General features: G+C 34.5%; 3 protein-coding genes across 5 annotated transcripts in view; 2 read left to right on the forward strand and 1 right to left on the reverse strand.

The window, feature by feature from the left end:
• LOC111795421 (E4 SUMO-protein ligase PIAL2-like) overlaps positions 1 to 6,038 on the reverse strand; it is a 13,666-nt gene extending 7,628 nt beyond the window's left edge. For all 3 annotated transcript variants that reach the window (XM_023677835.1, XM_023677837.1, XM_023677834.1), the window contains exons 1-5: positions 5,810 to 6,038; positions 2,937 to 3,009; positions 2,272 to 2,337; positions 442 to 507; positions 245 to 321 (exon numbers count right to left, since the gene is read on the reverse strand). In XM_023677835.1, the coding sequence (XP_023533603.1) occupies positions 245 to 321; positions 442 to 507; positions 2,272 to 2,337; positions 2,937 to 3,009; positions 5,810 to 5,943 (416 nt within the window). In that variant the 5' untranslated portion in view covers positions 5,944 to 6,038. The remainder of the gene's footprint in view (positions 1 to 244; positions 322 to 441; positions 508 to 2,271; positions 2,338 to 2,936; positions 3,010 to 5,809) is intronic.
• Positions 6,039 to 11,246: 5,208 nt separating this feature from the next.
• Positions 11,247 to 19,567, forward strand: LOC111795309 (respiratory burst oxidase homolog protein A-like). The gene is made up of 14 exons (XM_023677641.1): positions 11,247 to 12,518; positions 12,619 to 12,778; positions 12,944 to 12,992; positions 13,854 to 13,967; positions 14,850 to 15,272; positions 16,199 to 16,582; positions 16,699 to 16,794; positions 16,983 to 17,098; positions 17,403 to 17,570; positions 17,665 to 17,824; positions 17,978 to 18,175; positions 18,248 to 18,376; positions 18,586 to 18,664; positions 18,756 to 19,567. Exons 1-14 carry the CDS (start codon positions 11,903 to 11,905, stop codon positions 18,863 to 18,865), a joined length of 2,802 nt encoding a protein of 933 aa, XP_023533409.1. The 5' UTR covers positions 11,247 to 11,902; the 3' UTR covers positions 18,866 to 19,567.
• An 801-nt stretch (positions 19,568 to 20,368) lies between these two features.
• The window catches only part of LOC111794996, a 3,163-nt gene continuing 2,428 nt past the window's right edge, over positions 20,369 to 21,103 (forward strand). The window contains exon 1 of the mRNA XM_023677213.1: positions 20,369 to 21,031. Within this exon, the coding sequence (XP_023532981.1) occupies positions 20,434 to 21,031 (598 nt within the window). The 5' untranslated portion in view covers positions 20,369 to 20,433. The remainder of the gene's footprint in view (positions 21,032 to 21,103) is intronic.

The raw sequence follows: 21,103 nt of genomic DNA on the forward strand, positions 1-21,103 counted from the left end.
CTTGAGAAAAAAGGGTTTTTTTTGTTATTCATTTTCCATAATTAGTTCCATTAAGGAAAGGATTATTTGAGGGTTCTTTTTGGGGATTGTAAGGTAAGTGGTGAAGTTTAAAGAGGATGGGGTTCTGGTGCTTTTCTTGCAATGAGGATTATCATACTTCGTAACTTTTCATTGATATCCATCCTTTTGCGAGAAGAAGATAAAAGAAGACAGAATGCTGATAAGCCAAAAAGGAAATTCACACCTTTCCATAACTGCAGTAATCGTGGTAAGGGAATTATTTGGTCCAGTATTAGTATCTCCAAAGAAATCACTACCAATCTACATGACATAATAATTTCTCATCAAATAAAAAGATTAAAAATTCCAGAAATGAGCGCAAACTCTTATTAAGAGGACAAGTCCCATAATATTTTTAGGGAAAAATAAAATAAAAAGAACCTCATTAGCAAGACTGTAGAGTTCCTCTGCCTCCTTTTCTGAAAACCATCTCACCTTGCAAGCATTCTACCAAGAAAAATATATAAGAAAGCTGAGATATTTGTAACCAGATAACGCTTCAAAATTATTTGTATTAACAAAAAAAGAAGCCAAGTGACTAAATCATAGTGTTGACTAACAAAAAGAAAAAGAAAATTTCCTCGTGGGCAAAAAAAATTTCAAGCCAAGAGGGGAAAACAAAAAACCTGAGTATCTTATGTCTTTCTGCATCAGTGTTACAAAGATTTCCAATGAGCATATTTATGAAGATTATTTCAATTGACCTTAACATTTATAACACCCAAAGAGATGCTAGAGAGGTGGATAATTAAGCTAGCAAAGGTTATGCATTGATTTCAAAAGTGAGTACAGAAAGGAGATGTGCCGCCTGTGTAAATACGCGGGGCTTAAGGAAAGTAGATAAATTACCTTAGTTACAACCAAGATAAAAAAAAATAACAATAATAATAACAATCCTAAGGACTTAACTAAAATTAAGACAATTACAAGTTTGACACAAGGCCTACACACAGAGATAGTATGACCCCAAATATGGAAAAATCTCATACATATATATTGATAAATAAATGAACTTCTATTGATAGAAAGATGAAAGAAAACAAGGGCATACAAAAAAGAAGCCCACAAGAGGATGGTCTTTTTTCTATGTTTGATAATGAAATAATTGAAAATTAACTTCAAATGACCAAAATTTTAGAAATGTTGAAATGTTTACGAAAGCGGCCTTTGTTTTCTGTTAGATGATGAGCAATCCAAATTGAAGGCTCCTCCTTCGTCAATCATTTCCTCTTCCCATGATGTTATGGAGTCAAGCCCCCCATTGGATCTCCCTAACCTGAGTTCAGTGTTCTGTTCTCGTTCCCCCTTCACCAAGGAAAATCTCTTTCAATATGGTGGTGAAGTCAATATTATATTTAATGAATTTAAGCCTACAGTTTTAGTTTTCAAAGGGGTTCACTTGATGTTTCTCTTGTCACTTTCTGCTGCCTCATCGCTTATATCAGCGGAAGTTCCTTTTTGTTAGCTTAATCGGTCATCGGTGCTCAATTATGCCTTTGGTTGTTGATTCTTCAGTTTGGTAGCTCTCGTTGGATATTTTTGGTGGTGTTGGCTGGCTTTGGTGCCTCTTATCCTCCTTGTAGCTCTTCTTTCCTTTTTGGTGTATGCAGCTACGGCTTGTCTTGTGGACTTTCCTGCCTTTTTTTATAGGGGGGTTTTGTTAGGTTGGTTTCTATTTGTTCTCAGAATGCTTGTTTTGCTCTATTTAGGTTATTTTGGCTTTCTGTTTTTAGTTTGGTTGGGTGTTTTGTTCTTTTCTTTCCATATCGAAGTTGTATCCTTGAACATTTTTATATCTTTTCATCAGTGAAAAGTTTTTCAAAGTAAGTTAAAAAAGCTCCAAAAAGAATATTCTAGCCATTGCTAGCTGATGTAAAAAGAATGGAACTTCCTCTTCTCCTCCAATTTAAACTTAAAGCCGAGTGTTTCAAGATAAACTGCTAAACTCCATAGATAAACTTCATTTGTAAGCTACTCACCAAAAGACGGTCTATCCCTGGAGTTGCTGGTGAAATTGTTACTAAATTATAACAGATTACTTCTCATCTCAAACAAATTTTGATTCAGTAACACGAACATTTATTTAATCATACTGTAACAGTCATAAAAAAAAATGTTGCAACATAAACAAATGTGAACACTAAAAAACTTGGTCACAAGTCGTATAATATAAAAATATGACACAAATGCAAAAGACGAAAAAAAATATACCTTGGTGGATATCATGAGCACCATGACTGCTGCTTTTAAACGATGAGAATGTTTCTTCTGATACATCTGGACAAATAAATATTCTATGTGAACTAATTCTTTAACGAACTCATACTAGAGAAGATATTGCAACCAGATACAAAATTCTGAATAAATAACTGAGACAAAGTCACTTAACATGAGTCTACAACCCAATCTAAATATTATAGAGATAGGCTAACAAACCATCTTCCAAATCCAAATGCAACCTTGCGCCCAACATCTTAAACCCCACCCCACCCCCCTGCCCCCCTTACGTTTAAGTTCTAGTAAATCAATAGGCAGTTCAGCCCAACCTACTAAATGACCGGCCAAGATCTCTAAAGTATAGCTTAGAACCAAAACAAAGAGTGCCAAATAATTTGAAGATGACACAGTCAACTATTTGAGAAGGTGTAACATTTTGTAGTGACGACACCAAAACGAGGAATGAAAATTAACAGGTAATTTAACAGAAATTAGACATTCTAGGGACATGAACCATCTTAAGTTGCTGCTCAAATAGACCAGCATTTTATAATTTAGAAAAAAGGGAAATGAAGTAATCTTTTTTTTTTTTAATCGGAGGGGGGAAAATTGATTTAAAACACCAGAATTTCCTGTACATCTAGAATAAAAGATATTACCTGTTTCAAGAGACTGGGTAAGCCGTGAACATTAGATGGAACAAAGTTGTTTGCAATTGCAAAGTCAATACATCTGTATTATCAACGTTAATCAAGTAAAGTCAAGAAAGATGATAAATCGATGATTATGAGCAGAAGCTAAGGCACATACATAAAAAGTATTAGAAAAAATTAGATTGTTAAAACACTAAATCATAAATAATACCCATAAACTTTGCCCCTGTTTCAAAAATACTCATATTCTTTCAAAAATTGCAATATTACCCTTAACCTTTTTATAAATATTTCAAAACAATACTTGGAGTAGAAAGATGTTTAAAATGTTGAATGAAAAATCAACATAACTAAATGTTGTTCTTTTAGACTTAACCTAGATAAGCATCCTAGTTACTGCCAATATCGATTTTCTGTACAACATTTTAACGGATTTCTAACTCAATGGTGGTTTTGAAACATTAAGACAACTCAAGGGTTACATTGCAACTTTTGAAAGAAAGTAGATATTTTTTAGATAAGGGGCAAAGTTCAAGAGTATTTTTTACCGTTTAGCCTTAGTAAAAAATACTCCTAAATTTTGCTCTTTGTTTCAAAAATACTTTTATTCTTTCAAAAATTGAAATTATCCTTGACTTGTGACAAAAAAAAAATCAACATGGCAGTAAACCTAGAACGATGTGGTGAATACTAGGACACTTGTCTAGATTAAGCCTGAAAGAATGACATTTCGTCACGTCAACGTTTTGTCCAATATTCTAGTAGATTTTTTTGCTCAAAGGTAGTTTTGAAATATTTAAGAAAGGTCAAGGGTAATATTGCAACTTTTGAAAGAAAATGGGTACTTTTTAAACAAATGACAAAATTCAAGGGTATTTTTTTATAAATTTAGCCTAAAAAATCCAATTTTGTTCACATTAGTAAGAACTAATAATTATAAATAACATTTGAGACAAACAAAAGTATATAATTAAAGATACAGAGGTATTTACAACAGTAGCCTTGCACGTCAGCAAATTAAAGATATAACATGAAACTTGTATAGTCAAAAACGTGAAGTGATATCACAATAGAACAAGAGACCGCAGAGTTCAGGAATAAGTGAGAAATTCATTCTAAGTTGTCACCTTCACCATAACCTAAAAATCCTGAATGAGGCATTTGACTTGAGTTAAGAGTACAATAAAAGTACAAAGCTGATACAGCAATTGAGAGCGATAATCCAATAATATTACTGTTAGATAAAACAGGAAAGCACGAATAAGGGCACAAACATTCAACAGGCCTACTCTCTCACAAAATATACAACACATGGTAAATCCCCACGGACAACTACACTCCTAAGTCCTATCATATGCTAGCATAACCGAATAATGGCCACTGGTCCCTCTATACAATTACCAAATATAATTATCTGATCCCTAACCGACTCCCTCCATATTGCATACAGCATCTACCCTTGTGCATCTCTCCTTACAAAAAAAATAAAAAAAATTGTATGCGATTTTCCGGTCTCTCAAGCATGGCTGGGAAACACAACCACGAAAGAGAATCACCTCAAAATAATTTTAACAACAGTAAGAGGCAAATCATTCGTTCAGCTTTAGTGGTAAATGAGGTGGTTAATCAAATCTGAAGGATGAAGAAAGAGGGTGTTGGTTTTAATAATATACCTCAAAAACTCACACGATCTTGTGGACTGACGTTTTCTTTTTACTCTTAGAAAAGAAAGGTTAGCAGCAATGGCAATGGACATAAAATTTGTAATCGTATATTAAGGGAACCAGAAGGAAGAATTCTCCCCTCGAGAAGTTTGAGGCAACAGAAATCTTTCTCCTCTTTCTTGTCATCTTAGTCTTTTACGTTCTTAATAGATTATGAGGAAAGAGAAAGAAAAAAAAATGTCTTGCTTATAGTTTTCTCAAGGTCCCCTAATATTGGCAGCAAATAATTCAAACTATATCACCTTCATTTAGCCGCAATCTCCTATACTTTAGGCTTAAGATGATAAAGAACTTGATAACATTATCCAATCGATGCTAATTTCATAGCATCAACTAGTATGATAATTAGTCTAGCCAAAAGAGCGCTTGCTGGCAATAATATCAATCAAAAAGAGGTGTGTGACAGAAGCCAAAAGGCCATGATGTTAAGTTGGAACTTGGCCTCAGAACTTTTGGGGATTTTGACGTAGCTGATTCAGGGTATTGTTTGTGATTTACTTTATAGTTGATATGATTAGATTAATAACTTTAACTAACCGCTTATCTTTTACTTAGATTGATAGATGGTTTGTGTATAACATTGTCCCAAAAGTCCCATAACAATAAAGGTAGGCCTTGGCCCTGGAAAACAACTGAGTTTTCAAAACAAAATACAGGAAGTATGCAAAAGTTAACTGCAACCACTTGTTTAAATATTCTTTCTCCATAAAAAGAACCCGACCTTCGAAATATGTAGGCATCTCTTCTTACGAAAAAAAACAAAAAAGTGCTTTCAGAATCATCTTTTTCATGATGTAAACCATTCGATTCTTTAATTTTACACTACTACAGTGAAGTAAAAATCACAAATCATGCATCACGCAAGAAAACGCAGGAAATTTTCAAATCAAAGAGAACAGTCTGAACCAATGCTGCAACACAACACTTCCAACCACGCCCAAATGCCGTCTTCCAGACAAACTACTCGACACTCCATTTTCTACCAACCAGCTAAACTGTAGGTATTCGTATTACCAGTCTCAAATCCTCTCAACTAACAAAAAATCAAGAAGAACATACAAAGCGAATTTCTACAATAAGAACAATAAACAGACGTGGAAACCCTAAATGATCCATAAAATAAATAAATAAATAAATAAATCAATCAATCAAAACCTGGCAAGGGAAAAGCAGAGATTGCAGAAATAGACAGGGTCGATTTGATCGGTACGGTTGACGTGCGAAGTTATGCCATCAATGTACAAGGAAATTCTATTCAAGTACATCTCATACGGCAATGGTGTACCCATTTTCAGCCGCTCACCGGAGCAAAACCCCTTCCCTCCACCTGTATGAACGAAGCTTCAGCAAACTCGGAGGCGGGGAAATCCGTAACTGGCCCGTATGTTTGGTTTCTTTCAGAGTAACTAAATTAATGGTGGGAAAATAATATAAATTAATTAATTTTTATACACATTTCCTTATTTTATACTTATTTATAATTTATTAAAGTATACAATAAAATGTCAGAGTCATTAAGTACCAAATTTAATCTTGAGCATGGGTCGTTAATGAACTTTATAATCTTTCATGTTCTCCTAATCTTAGTCTAAACTAAAATGTTTTGTATTTCAAGTACGCTACAAAATTAGGGTTTGACAAGTTTGAAAATCGGATACATTATAACTGGGAAAGTTGAATTAATTAAATGGTGATGTTTTAAATATCAAATCATGAAAATAAATCACCAAACCCCATTTGGAAAAATCAAAGTTAATTGGTGAGAAAATGAAGTTGGTACCACATTTTCTTTACTCTATTTTCCATTAAAATGATGTGTACACAAACACTACTCTTTCTTAGGTTATCATATTATTAATATTAATAATCTTTTAGTTTTCTTAATTTTTAAATATATTACTCCCTTCCATATTTTAATTTAAAAAAAAAAAAGTAAACAACATTTACCGCGTCTACGAACTCAAACTGCAATAAAATAAGATAATTTGCACAGGTAGCGTCTTAATGCTACAAGGAGCATTTAAATGGAATATCATCAGTCAATTTGCTTTATTTGGGGAAACCTCCCAACGACTCCATATATCTTGATAGTGTTGCCCGAGCCACAAAATTCGAAAATTACATATAATTAAAAATTGACGAGTCCTACATGCTTAAAAGCAACGGTGTGAACATCTTATGTTTGGTAGGAGTACATGAACTTGGTCCGTTAAATAGTGTTTTTTTTTTAATTACGAGAAAAAGAAATTTCAATCACTTCACACACATAACAAATAAAATACAATCAACAGGTGCCATATATTTATAATTATATGAATCTTAATTTAAATATTTAGAATTCATCCTAAACAAATATATGTATGGGAAAAAAATATAATAATAAAGGGCCAAAAGTAATATATATATATATATATGGAAAATGAAAGGTAGTTGTTAATTTCCACCAATTAGTTCACTAAATAAAATCCACCCACCCAAAATAATCGACAAATATATATATATATATATATATATATATATATATATATATATATATATATATATATATATCTATATATAGAGAGAGAGAGAGTACGAAAGTAACAATTTAGTTTGAATTTTAATCGGTAAAATATTTAATTATATTTGTATATTATAGTTTATAACAATGTAGTCCACAAAATTTTAATCTGAAAAATTAAGATTTAAAGTCTAAAATTAATTACTTTTATGAAAGTTCTCAAATCAAAATTAAAATTTTAACTTAATAACATTAATTAATTAATTAATTAATTATGGAGTTACAAATTCAAAATAAAATAAAAAGTAGCATAACGGTATATATCTCCTCTATTTAATTATTGAAGTTTCCATTTGCTTCACTTTAATTTATAAGTCTTTTAAAATACCTATTTTGGTTTTTCACTATTAATATATCTTTTTTATTTTGTTAAAAAAAAATATATTGTCATGATAAAATTAGATTATTTTTCAAGTTTGAAAGGTAAATTTATAATTTAATTTAAAGAAAAAAAAAATAAAACAGGTTAAAATACCTTTTTAAACTTTATACTTCGTCTAGAAATAAATTACCATTCTTAAAAAAAAAATATAATATATATATATATATATATTAAATTTTAAAATTAGTATTAACACTCGGTACTAAGTTTTTAAAAAGGAAAAAACAGTTTATGTTCAAACTTTTTAATGTTACTTTTTAAAGTGTATGAATATTTTTTAAACGAAATATGGACGATAAACGTATTTTAAAATTTTTAAAAAAGGTTTAATTATATCAAATAAAGTCTTTTAAGATCACGGTTATTTTTTAAATAAAATATTAATAATTTTCCTCTAGTATTAAAGGTAATTATATTTTTTTAATATTCACTTAAAAGTTATTTTCATTAATTTATATATATATTTATAACTAACAGACCGGAAGACTTGGAAAGACCGTAATAAAAAGAAAAAAAAATAATAAAAGAATTGTAGAGAAGAAGAGGGGAGTTGGTGGGAGGAATTTTTATTTTATTTTATTATTTTTAATTTTTGTAGCGGCGGGGCCCATTAGTTTTTGGCCCAGTTTTAAACGTAATTAAGCTTCTAGAAGCTCCATATACAGCCTACCTATTTTACAACCACCACTCGGAGTTTCCATTTCCTGATTTCCACGTGTCTCACTCTCAACTCTCGCAACCTTTTTCTTTTTCTTTTTTCTTTTTTCTTTTTTCTTTTTAATGGTGGCATTTCTAATAACCAAATTTTGTGGACTCAATTTTTAAAATATACTTTATTCGTCCCTTTCGTGGAGGATGTATTTACACACATTTTCCCGTCCCTCTAAATAATTGGAGCATTTATTTTATGAGAAATTAATTATACTCTAATTAAAAAAAAAAAATTAATACCCATTTATTTAATCTTAACTATCGTAAATGGTTCAAGTCAAGCCGGTGACGTATCTAAATTCCACGAGTGAGAGTTTGAACTTCCACATGTATCACCACGTCGAACTATATACTATTGTGACAAAATAAAAATAAATAAAAGATTTTAGTTTGGTTGTATGAACGGATGACCAACTTTGACTTAGGTTTCTCGTGAAGTGAAAGGTTAATAATGAAGAAGCGACCAATAGAAAAGTTTAAATACATCAACCATTGGAAATACCATACTATTATTCAATTGGTCATTGACTTTGACTTTGTCTATCTTTATCTCGCTTATAACATTAAAATTCAAAGTCTTCCTATTCCCATGTATCCAACCGACTTAGCATCGACATTTTCCAAAGTTCATGAATAATTTAGCATGTGTAGACCATTTGATGAACATATATGATATTGAACGTTGATTTGGTGAGACAACCAACTTGATCAAAAGAATTTTATCATCGGGTGTTTCAAACAAAATTTCAATCATTCCCACGAGCAAATGTACGTCCTTCCCTACTAGCTATTATTGATGCAGGCAGCACAATGTTAGCGTCGAAGGCTCCAAATACGGCTCCAACACTTTAAGCAACTCTATTATTATTATTATTATTATTATTATCTCATTAAATGCATATCTTTAATTAATTAATTAATTAATTAATTAATTATTGGTATTATCTTCATTATTCATAAATGAAAAATAAAATAAAAATAAAAGCAAAAGGATTGATTTTGGAATATTTTAAATAATTGGTGAAGGATGTAAAGGGCGTAGTTGGTGAATTGAATGGAGGAGTAAATTTTACGTCTTTTAGTGTCAAACAGCTTTAAAGCGGCGTTGACTTTATTTAATATTTATTCTTAATATATACCATTATTTATTAATTATAATTCATTTCTCCAATAATTTTCCTGTCCATATTCTTTTAATCCCTCCAAACGGTTGCTCTTTTTATTTCCCCTTTTTTTAAATATTATCAAAAATACTTTTCCTACGAGTTCTTTATTAGCAGAAAAATTTGAAACTTCATATGTTAAAACATTAGAAAATACTGTCGGACTTACGTGTTTCAAACATGAGAGTGATAAAATAATTACAAATTAAATAATTCAAATAAATGAAATGCAAACGCACTCCCCCAACCAAAATTAGAAATTTTAAATATGCAACTATCTTATACACGCGCTACAGTCTCTGATCGCAATGTTGCCGTCAACCGTACATGGGCGCCTTGCCTTTACCTGAAAAAAAACAATATCGTATTTCGAATATATATACACTAAATCAATAAATTAATCATGGGGATTTAATAAATGGCGAACAAATTGAACTAAAAAAGTGGCAAACAAATCAAAAGAAGTCAATAACACACTCTTCGGGTATCCACTAATATGTGACAAGTAATCAAATGTTCATATTTTCTTGAAATCTTGTCATTTTCAGGGATGGGTAATGATTTTAATTAAATCATGTTATCTTATATTGTATTATGATGGCTTGTGGTTCAAAATTTTCATCAAAAGCCTTCATTATTAGGTTTCTATGGTTACCATTCATTTCAAAATTCATCCATTCAAACTATAATTACTGTTTATATACATGAGAAAAGGATCATTATGGTAATAATCATAATATTTTGTCAAAAAGAAAAAAGATTTGTCCCCAATTTTGGGAAATTGCAAAAAAATTAAAAAGCTAATGAACCCTTATATACTCTTCCTAATTGTAAGTTTTTTATTAGGTGTTAGATGTGATCAGAGTTGAACTTAATTGTTGAGTCGGAAGGTTATATACACACCATACTGAATAGAACAAACGATCGTAGTTAAGCATTTAAAGAAAAAAACAATTTCCTTTGAACACGTAGAGGTCAACCAGACTAACATGTTAATTATAATATTCACCCAAAAAAATCAAATTGTTAAACGAACGACTCTCCATAATGGTATAATATTGTCAACTTTGAGCATAAGTTCTCATAGTTTTGATTTGGGCTTTCCCAAAAGGCCAAACCAATGGAGAGTGTATTCCATATAGCCTCCCCTTAATCGAGCCTCGACCCTTCGAGGAGGCTTGACTCGTTTTTTTTTGGAGTCTTTTGTTCGATATTTGTGGATTTACCAATCTATTGGCACGACTAAGTTTAGGGCATGACTCTGATACTATTTTAGACGAACACGACTCTCCACAATGGTATGATATTGTCCACTTTGAGTATAAGCTTGGGTGGTTTTGCTTCGGGCTCCCCCAAAAGGCCTCAAACCAATGGAGAGGGTATTATTTGTTATAAACCCATGATCACTTCCTAAATTAGCCGATGCGAGACTTTGATCATCCAACACAAAGTACATTTACTTAATGTCGTCCTTCAATAATACAATTTATTTAGGTTTATGTTTATAATGTTCATAGGAAGCATAACCCATATTCCCTTATTAAATTTGAATATAATGGTAAGTATATGAACGCCATTGTTAGAATTAAGTTTAAAGTATGATTAACTGATTACTTAACTGATTACTCAAACTAAATTCATGGATTAATTAAATGATTACTGAAGCTAAAGGAGCCATTAATTTTATAATCTTATCAAACGACATTAAGGAGTTGGAGGAAAATACAATCAATCTGAGCCGTCGAGACTGAAATCAGACCCTGGCGGTCCCACTCCCACATCGTTGTTTCCTCCTAAAAAACGCACAAATATGTATATATTCCCCTTTCCATTTCCGCGCTCTATCTCATCACTCTGTCCTCTCATCCCACACCCGCGTCGTCTTTGTTTCTCTTCTCGCCCCACTTTCTCCGGCTCCACCACCACGCCCTTTTTTGAACCCCCAACTTCTGACGACGCGTTCTGCCACACAATACTTTCCCCCATTACTAACCAAACAAAATCCCCCCCATAAAAGTTCCTTCTAGACGTTCTTCTCTGCTGTTTCCTTCTTCTTCTACCTCGCATTCTGCTTTTTATCCTTTTTTTCTTCCCTTTCCCAATCTCACCATGCCCAGATACCAATATGCTTTGAATTTAATCCGCTCTGCTCCGAATCTCCGTCCCTTTCCTGTTGTTTCTCCATCACTACTGCCAGATTCCGAGCGTCTTGTCTGATTTTGCTTTTTACATACTGCGAACTGTCGTTGCATTATTCTTTTCTATTCAGAATCTCTACCTCTGGCCTTGTACCGGTGCACGTTAGCCGTTGCGGCTGATGCTTGGGGTTTTTTGGTTGTGTGTGTGAAGTTGTTGGAAGGAACGGCTGATGCTTGGGGTTTTTTGGTTGTGTGTGTGAAGTTGTTGGAAGGATAGTTTTGGTTTGTGGATAAATGAAGGGGGCTCCGAAGCATGAGCGGCGGTGGGCTTCGGATACGGTTCCTGGAAATGCGAAGATGAGCGCAGGATCGTCTCCGGGAACGGAGTCTAGTGCGGCGGAGGAGTTTGTTGAGGTGACTCTTGATTTACAGGACGATGATAGAATCATCCTGCGGAGAGTTGAACCGGCTACCGTTGTTAATATCGATAGCGCCGTCTCTGTTGGATCTGAAACTCCTAAGTCTGCTTCGCTGTCGAGATCGCCGACGTTTAAACGGAGCTCGTCGAATTTGTTGCGTCAATTTTCCCAGGAATTGAAGGCGGAAGCGGTCGCTAAAGCGAGACAGTTCTCACAGGAGTTGAAAGCCGAGTTGAAGCGGTTTTCCTGGAGCCATGGACATTCTTCAAGTACTGGAAACGGATTCGACTCGGCGTTGGCCGCTCGAGCTCTGAGGAGGCGACAGGCTCAACTTGATCGCACTCGTTCCGGCGCTCATAAAGCGCTTCGCGGCCTGAGATTCATTAGCAGTAAGACCAATGGTGTCGATGCCTGGAACGAAATCCAGAACAACTTCGATAAGCTCGCCAAGGATGGATCCCTCTACCGCTCCGATTTCGCACAATGCATAGGTTAGTTCGTTACCTAATCTCGAACCTTTTCTCTTCAAAATTTTCTTCGCTCTGTAAAATCTTAGTTCATCAAATTCTAAAATTCCTTTTCATTTACTAGGAATGAAAGATTCAAAAGAATTCGCTCTGGAACTGTTCGATGCTTTGAGTCGGAGACGAAGATTGAAGGTCGAAAAAATCAGCAGAGACGAACTGTTCGAGTTCTGGTCACAAATCACCGATCAAAGCTTCGATTCGCGCCTCCAGATCTTCTTCGACATGTAAATGATTATTATCCATCTCTTTACTTCAATTTTAAGTTAATTAAAAAAGCAAGAACACAAAACGACACCGTCTCATCACCAAGAAATGAAACCGACTGCTGTCTTTTCAGAAGAGCCAGTTTTTCAATATTCGTATTTACCACCGTCAATTTTTTTAAACAGGGTCGATAAAAACGAAGACGGCCGAATTACCGAAGAAGAAGTGAAAGAGGTAAGTTTAATTATTATTTAACTCCGTTGATATTTATATTACATTTTAAATATTATTTTTGTGGATTTTATTCTATTTTTTAATTTTGAAATTATATTCCTCTTTTTTTAATAAGAATTTTATTATTCTTTTTTACTTGCTTTATATGTTTGAATAAAAAGATATAAAGATTAAGAGATAAAAAAACTTAGAGATAATAAGCTTAAAACTTAATTTGCCAAAATAAGGCTTAAGACTATGAATTGATTCAGTGGAGCGGAAAAGGCTTTTGTCTCCATTTGTTGTCATCTACTGTATATATTAAAAAATTGCATGGAATTAGCATTATGAACATGATGGGATTAAATTAAAATATTAATAACCTAATCTATTCATCTNATATATATATATATATATATATATATATATATATATATATATTTTGCATTACCTTAATTCATTTGGTTTGGCCAGCAATCATTTTCGTTATAATAATATCAACGGTAGGAAGGATTTGGTAATCTCAAGCCTGAAATTTCCAAAATTAACCACTCCCAATTGCATATTATAATGAATTATTGTTCTTGTTGAATTCATATTTCTACTCCTACGTTTCCTGCTCTCAAGTCCCAAGCATCATGATTTCATACGTTTTTGTTCAGCTATTTATAGTTCGGATCTATTATCTATTTTAATTTGCAAATTAACCCTCTTGCAGATTTGAGAAATAATTATGAAAATGTTAAATGTAAAGTTATTTAAAAATGGTTGTCCTAACCAGAACTTCCAATTTTTTAAGTGGGGTTGGTGGGGACTTTTTGTTCACAATATGCCAAAGGTTTGCAAAATTATATCATTATTATGTTAATTTACTTGTTTTAGATTATTATGTTGAGTGCTTCTGCAAACAAGCTATCGAGGTTAAAGGAACAGGCAGAGGAATATGCGGCCCTCATCATGGAGGAGTTGGACCCTGAAAGGCTCGGCTATATTGAGGTTAGTTCTCTTCTCCTACATTTTTTTAATGGAGCTACCTTTCATTATTATTTTTCCACTATTTTTAAATTTTATAAATTATTAGTTTTCCAATATTGTGTCCAATTGTTTCATAATTATAAAATTCAGGTCAATGACTNAAAAAAAAAAAAAAAAAAAAAAAAAAAAAAAAAAAAAAAAAAAAAAAAAAACGAAAAATTCTAAGATCTTCTAGCCAATTTTTGAAGTTGGAAAATTTGTTAGTAAAAAATTTGAAAATTTAGGAACTTGTTAAACATTTTTTTGAACTTTAGGAACCTATTTTATAACAAGTTCAAAGATTTTTGAACTTGTTATTTAACATATATAATATTATTGAAGTTTCTTCCGAAAATTTCATAAATAAATAAAAATTAAATTCCTACGCGTTTGGAATATCTTTAATCATTGTATTTAGACAGGTCTTTGTTTTGTTTTGTTTTGTTTTTTTAAATTATTTATGAAGATAGTTTTTGCAAAATAGTTTTCTAAATAAGAGCGTCTCGTAATACTTTTGACTTTTCTCCCCAAAAAGTTGTTGGCTTGAAATCTTAATATTTGAAATGCCGCATCCTTTTTGACTTGTGACATGTCTAAATATTTATTATGGTTGATGGCGTTTTAGCTTTATAATATAGAAATTACAATCGGCTGCGAACTATTTTTTATTTATTTGTTAACAAAATTTAATTGATCGATTAGGTTGTTCTATTAACTTCGAGATGTAGTTGGTTGCCTAAATCCCTTTTATACATTTAAATATTTAATTAACTATATCAATGGTTTGACTAATTTTTGTTGAAGTTTGTTAATGATTTAAATATTGACGACTTTGCAATTTGTGTGGTGATCGCGGTGGTGCAGCTGTGGCAATTGGAAACCCTTTTGCTACAGAAGGACACGTATCTGAATTACAGTCAAGCCCTCAGCTATACCAGCCAAGCACTGAGCCAGAACATACAGGGACTAAGGAGCAAAGGCCCCATAACAAGGCTAAGAACAAAACTGCTCTATTATTTGCAGGAGAATTGGAGGAGGATATGGGTGTTGACTTTATGGGTCGCGATCATGGTTGGGCTTTTCGCGTGGAAATTCTTCCAATACAAGCGCAAGGCAGCGTACGAGGTCATGGGCTACTGTCTTCTTACGGCTAAGGGTGCGGCTGAGACTCTGAAGTTCAACATGGCCATCATTTTGCTGCCCGTATGTAGAAATACCATCACTTGGATAAGGTCGACCTGGCTGGGATATTTTGTACCATTTGACGACAATATCAATTTTCATAAGGTACACATATTCACATCCCTCGTTTCTTAATTTCTATTTTCCACACAATTGCTTGGCTTTATCCGGAATTATTAGTTTATTAGTGGTCAACCTGGTGCCTTCCTGTAATTAGGCCATTATTGTTGACGTAATGAAGAATGGAGATGACTAGCCGGTGCTACTTAGCTGTAAACGCCCAAGTAACGTGAACTTTGTGGTTTGCCAATTTATTTAGGTTGAACCGTTTTTTTTCTTTAATTATTAATTTTGAATAGTTATTGCAGTCTATTAAACAAATTTCTGAGAATAATGCTAAGATAATCCCAAGAGTAAGGTGGCTTGACGCTTAGGTGACAAAAATTGCTGAAATGGTTCTAAATATAATTTGATTCAAATTTTAGCACTGATTCTACCTTTTATTTTATTTATATTACCAATGTCTTGTGACTAATTTTTTATAGTATAAAATTTCATTTTGGAACTTATAATTAAATTTGTGTGTTGCATTCCAATGTACCTATTTATCCAAAGAATAGAAAGTTAATTATTCAATACACAGGTTTTGTTAGCCTATAAATTGAACTGAAGATAGCTTCAACAAAATTCAGCAGTCGTCATTGACTTGTTTGTTCAACTGTAACAAAATCTCGACCAGTGAACAAATACCAAGGATTTTTCCTTTGATGTTTTTAGTTCCTCGTCATTGACTTGTTTGTTCAACTGTAACAATGTCTTAAAGGATAATATGATTTGGATATCAATCACCATAAGGTGAAAGATTTTTGCTAGTTTTTAAGTGCAACGAGAAACTTATTTAGAATGTAAACTGCAATGATGACAAAGGTAATTTTTGGATCCCCTGAATTTAGTTTGTCTAAGAAGTCTGAGTCCATGAAATATGGAATATCAAGTATTTGACACTCTAAATTCAATTTTGTGCACTGCAGACGATTGCCGCAGCCATTGTAGTTGGTGTCATTCTCCATGTGGGGAACCATCTTGCCTGTGATTTTCCAAGACTCGTACAGTCATCTAACGAAACCTACAATTACGTGAAGGACTACTTCGGACCACAAAAGCCAACCTACTTAGATTTGGTTAAGGGATGGGAAGGTGTGACTGGTATACTAATGGTCATCTTCATGGCATTAGCATTCACTCTAGCTACCCGATGGTTTAGGAGGAGCCTGATTAAGCTGCCCAAGCCGTTTGATAGGCTGACTGGTTTCAATGCCTTCTGGTATTCACACCACCTGTTTGTCATTGTTTACATCTTGCTCGTCATCCATGGCATATTCCTCTACCTTGAACACAGATGGTACCGTAAGACAGTAAGTATGATGATACTTACCTTTTAGTACTTCTCTATTTGGCTCAAACAGGGAATTTATTTTGCACTAACTAGGCAATTAGAAATGTTTGCTGAGGTACTGCTTTTTGCATGCAGACTTGGATGTATCTTGCCGTCCCAGTTTTACTATATGCTGGAGAAAGGACACTTAGATTCTTCCGCTCAGGCTTCTACAGTGTTCGACTCCTCAAGGTTTCTGATAACACTCACATTTGCAGTTAGAATCCTTATGATATTGGCACATAACTCACATTTGCAGTTAGAATCCTTATGATATTGGCACATAATCTCTCTCTCTCTCTCTCATATAATGTCAAACTAGTCAAGACTACTTCAAGAAGTTCATGTCTTCCAACCGTTCCATGTGTCTGCTTTTCCAGGTGGCTATTTACCCGGGGAATGTTCTTGCTTTACAAATGTCTAAACCTCCTCAGTTCCGATATAAGAGTGGACAGTACATGTTTGTCCAATGTCCTGCTGTTTCTCCATTTGAGTGGTAAATAAACATCATAACTCTTGCTAGACATTAAATGAATGACCTTCTCTGTTACTCAATTATCTGATACTGAGAGGAGCCTTGACATTTGTGAATTTTATGCAGTTTTTAATCACATTGTCATATCCTATTTATTATTTATGTCTATAATGTTCTGTCTAGTTCTTCTTTACAAGTTTGTCACTATTTTTCAAGAATCTTGACTGAAACTTGTTGCGGTTCAGGAAGACAATTTTTTGTGTGCGAAGGATTTATACTTCCATTAGATGTAATTTTCTATTGCGCCTATCATATTTGTCTGCAGGCATCCATTTTCGATTACTTCTGCTCCAGGAGATGACTATTTGAGTGTTCACATACGTCAACTGGGTGATTGGACACAAGAGTTAAAGAGAGTATTTGCTGAAGCCTGTGAGCCACCTGTTGCTGGGAAGAGTGGGTTGCTCAGGGCTGATGAAACGACCAAGAAGTGGTATGCACATCTTCAAATCTCTTCATTTCCGAATTGTGGCCTTATCTCTGTGGAATACTCTTGATGGATTGATTGCACATGCAATGCATTGCAGTTTGCCGAAGCTCTTAATAGATGGACCTTATGGCGCGCCTGCTCAAGACTACAGAAATTATGATGTTCTATTACTTGTTGGTCTTGGTATTGGAGCAACACCTTTCATTAGCATCTTAAAGGATTTGCTTAACAACATTGTCAAAATGGAGGAGCAAGCAGTAAGTACCTGCATGCATCACTTCATCCTGAATTTTCAGTTAATATGTGCCTATTTAATTAGCAAAATCTTTGATTCGGAGCTTTATGCATAAACTTTTTTCTTGTCATCTCTTATCATTAATATGATAATTATAAAGCTTTCCCTTCCTCAGGATTCAATAGAAGATGGCGGTAAAGAATCTGATCTCAGTTTTGGAAGCACAGACTCTTCCAATACTCCAAGGGTTTCTCCTAAGCAAAAGAAATTTGTGAAGACGACTAATGCTTACTTTTACTGGGTAACTAGGGAGCAGGGATCGTTTGATTGGTTCAAAGGGGTCATGAATGAAGTCGCTGAGATGGACCAAAGGGTAATATAGAACTAAAGTTAGATTATCATGTCTCTATGGATTCGTTTGTTAACCTTGTGACTTGAAACTTAGGGTGTCATTGAGATGCACAACTTCCTGACCAGTGTGTACGAGGAAGGAGACGCTAGATCAGCCCTCATCACGATGGTCCAAGCACTAAATCACGCAAAGAATGGGATGGATATAGTTTCTGGCACCCGGGTAAATTTCTACTTTCTAAGCAATTTTCTGATTGGCTTCTAAATTTTGGAGTGCACATTGTTTCTGGTATTAGGTACCAAATAAGTTTCTTCATCTTTTCTTGTGAACTTCAAAGAAACCAACGAATTCTAGTTGCACATTCAGTTTTCTAGATGATGGTAGGCTAATTTCCCATCTTCTGAAAGGTCCATTTCCTTTACATGAATCAGGTCAGAACTCATTTTGCAAGGCCCAATTGGAAGAAAGTATTCTCCAGAATTTGTACCAAGCATTGCAATGCTAAAATAGGTGAGTACGCTTCAAAACATAACAACAGGAAGATAGACAACTGAATTTCTTAATCTAATTCTTCTCATTTTGTCATTATTTGGGATCTCAGGAGTATTCTACTGTGGAGCTCCAATCCTTGCTAAAGAACTCAGCAACCTCTGCTATAAATTCAACCAACAAGGCCCAACTAAGTTTGACTTTCACAAGGAACACTTCTGAGAACACAGTTTGCGGGTACACATATTCGTAACTCTAACTTCTCCCCGTATATTTATGTATACTTGGAAGGCCTCTTCCCATTTGTCAGAAAAATTGTATAGTACAGTTTTTCGGCAGGAAAGGAAACAGAAATAACCTTGGAAATAGAAGAGAGTATATGTATAAAAATAATGAGACTTTGGCCATTTAGTACTTAGTACAACCGTGAAAATCCCTGGTTGAAGAAACGAAACGAAACTTAGTTGGAACTTATTCCTGGCCTGTGTTCAAGTTAGGGTGATGCCTTGGGACTTGTTTATTAAAGTGATGGGAGGTGATGGACCTGTGCTGTCATGTTGTTAGGAGGCTACAGCTGAAATGAACTGGTTGGTTGATAATGACCCGATTGGAAGGTGATTGGGTAGTGGCCGTGGGCAATAGGACACAGTTTTGAAATCCCGAAAGCTAAAGCTGTAATAGTTTGTGGTGGAACTAGGAATTAGGATGCCTTTTCTCATCGGCTCTACTTCCTTTTTCCCCCATTTTGTTTCGTTTCGTTTTGTTTTCCTTTCCAAGATTATAGCTTTTAGGAATCCATCCATCTATCTATATTGTCATTGCTGGTGCAGAGTTTCAGCTTTGATTCATTTATGTAAATATAAATCACAGTTAAATATTTTGTTCATCAAATGCTCATTCTGTCCATATTTTTTTGGATTTTTATCAATTTTCTTTTTTTTCTTCTGAGTTCAAACATGTGGGATAAAAGAAGTCAGGGGCGGGGTTGGGCTTACCGTAGATCTGTCACTGGTCTTAACTAGTTGTACTATACTCGAATAGCTCAAGTTAAGCTTGACTATAACCAGTTGTAGCTCAAGTTAAGCTTGACTATAATCAGTTGTGCTACTAGCTCGAGTAGCTCAAGTTAAGCTTGACTATAACCTCCCTCTTAACTAGTTGTACTACTTAAGTAGCTCAAGTTGTACTACTTAAGTAGCTCAAGTTAAGCTTGACTATAACCAGTTGCGCTATGCTCGAGTAACTCAAGTTAAGTTTGACTAGAACCAGTTGCGCTATGTTTGAGTAGCTCAAATTAAGCTTGACTATAACCTGTTGCGCTATACTCGAGTAGTTTGAGTAGCTCAAATTAAGATTGACTATAACCTGTTGCGCTATACTCGAGTAGCTCAAGTTAACCTTGACTATATCAAGCTCACGCAGATAAAATATGTATTAGAGGTGAAATGCCCTTGCATGTAGTCAATCCATCAGCTCAACTGGCTTATGTGCTGGCGCGTGACCTGGCGGTCCCATCACCACTGCCGGACATGTGGCCCCTTGATGTGACACTTTGGTTAGCCAAAGGCAACACATGTGGCCTGAAACAGACACCCCGCCGGCTCACTCCATAACCGTCAACCGACTCCTTCCATTCCCACTAATTTCAGTAACCGCTCTTCCGCTCTCCTATAAAAACCCTTCTTTNAACCGACTCCTTCCATTCCCACTAATTTCAGTAACCGCTCTTCGGCTCTCCTATAAAAACCCTTCTTTTTCTTCTTCTTCTTCCTCTCTTCTCTGCAACAACAATGGACGAACACACCCACAGCTTTCCATTGCCACACTCCCAAGCTCACCACAAAACTCTCAAAAACGAACCGTCCAACAAATGCTTCATCTACCTCTTCTCCGCCTTCGTCTTCCTCTGCGTCGCCCTTCTGATCTTCTCTCTCATCGTTCTGCGCGTTAATTCCCCGACCATCGACCTCTCTTCCATCTCCGTCCGTAAGTTTTCCATCTCTAATACTAATTCCTCTTCCTCCTCGCTTAATCTGACCTTGATTGCTGAATTCTCCGTCGACAATTCGAACTTCGGTCCCTTCATTTTCGATTACGTCACCGTCGTTTTCATGTACGGCGGCGTCATCGTCGGCGAAAGGAGTAGTGGCGGGGGTAGGGCTGAGGCGAAGGGGACGACGAGGATGAATGTTTCTGTTGAAGGTTCTGTGGAGAATGTTAGCAGCGATTTGAATGGTTCGGGGATTTTAAATATGAGTAGCTTTGCGAAATTTGGAGGGAGAATTCGTTTGATTCATGTTTTAAGGAAGAGGATTTGGTCGGAGATTAGTTGTTCCATTAATCTGGATTTGAATACTCATCAAATTCTGCCTCGTTGGGTTTGTGAGTGATTTAGAATCATAGTTTTTGATGAACTCGAGAACCCTAATTACTCTCTTTTTTTTTTTTTTTTTTTTTTTT

The sequence above is a fragment of the Cucurbita pepo genome, chromosome LG05 (genome assembly GCF_002806865.2).
Source record: "Cucurbita pepo subsp. pepo cultivar mu-cu-16 chromosome LG05, ASM280686v2, whole genome shotgun sequence".
In the NCBI taxonomy this organism is placed as follows: domain Eukaryota; kingdom Viridiplantae; phylum Streptophyta; class Magnoliopsida; order Cucurbitales; family Cucurbitaceae; genus Cucurbita; species Cucurbita pepo.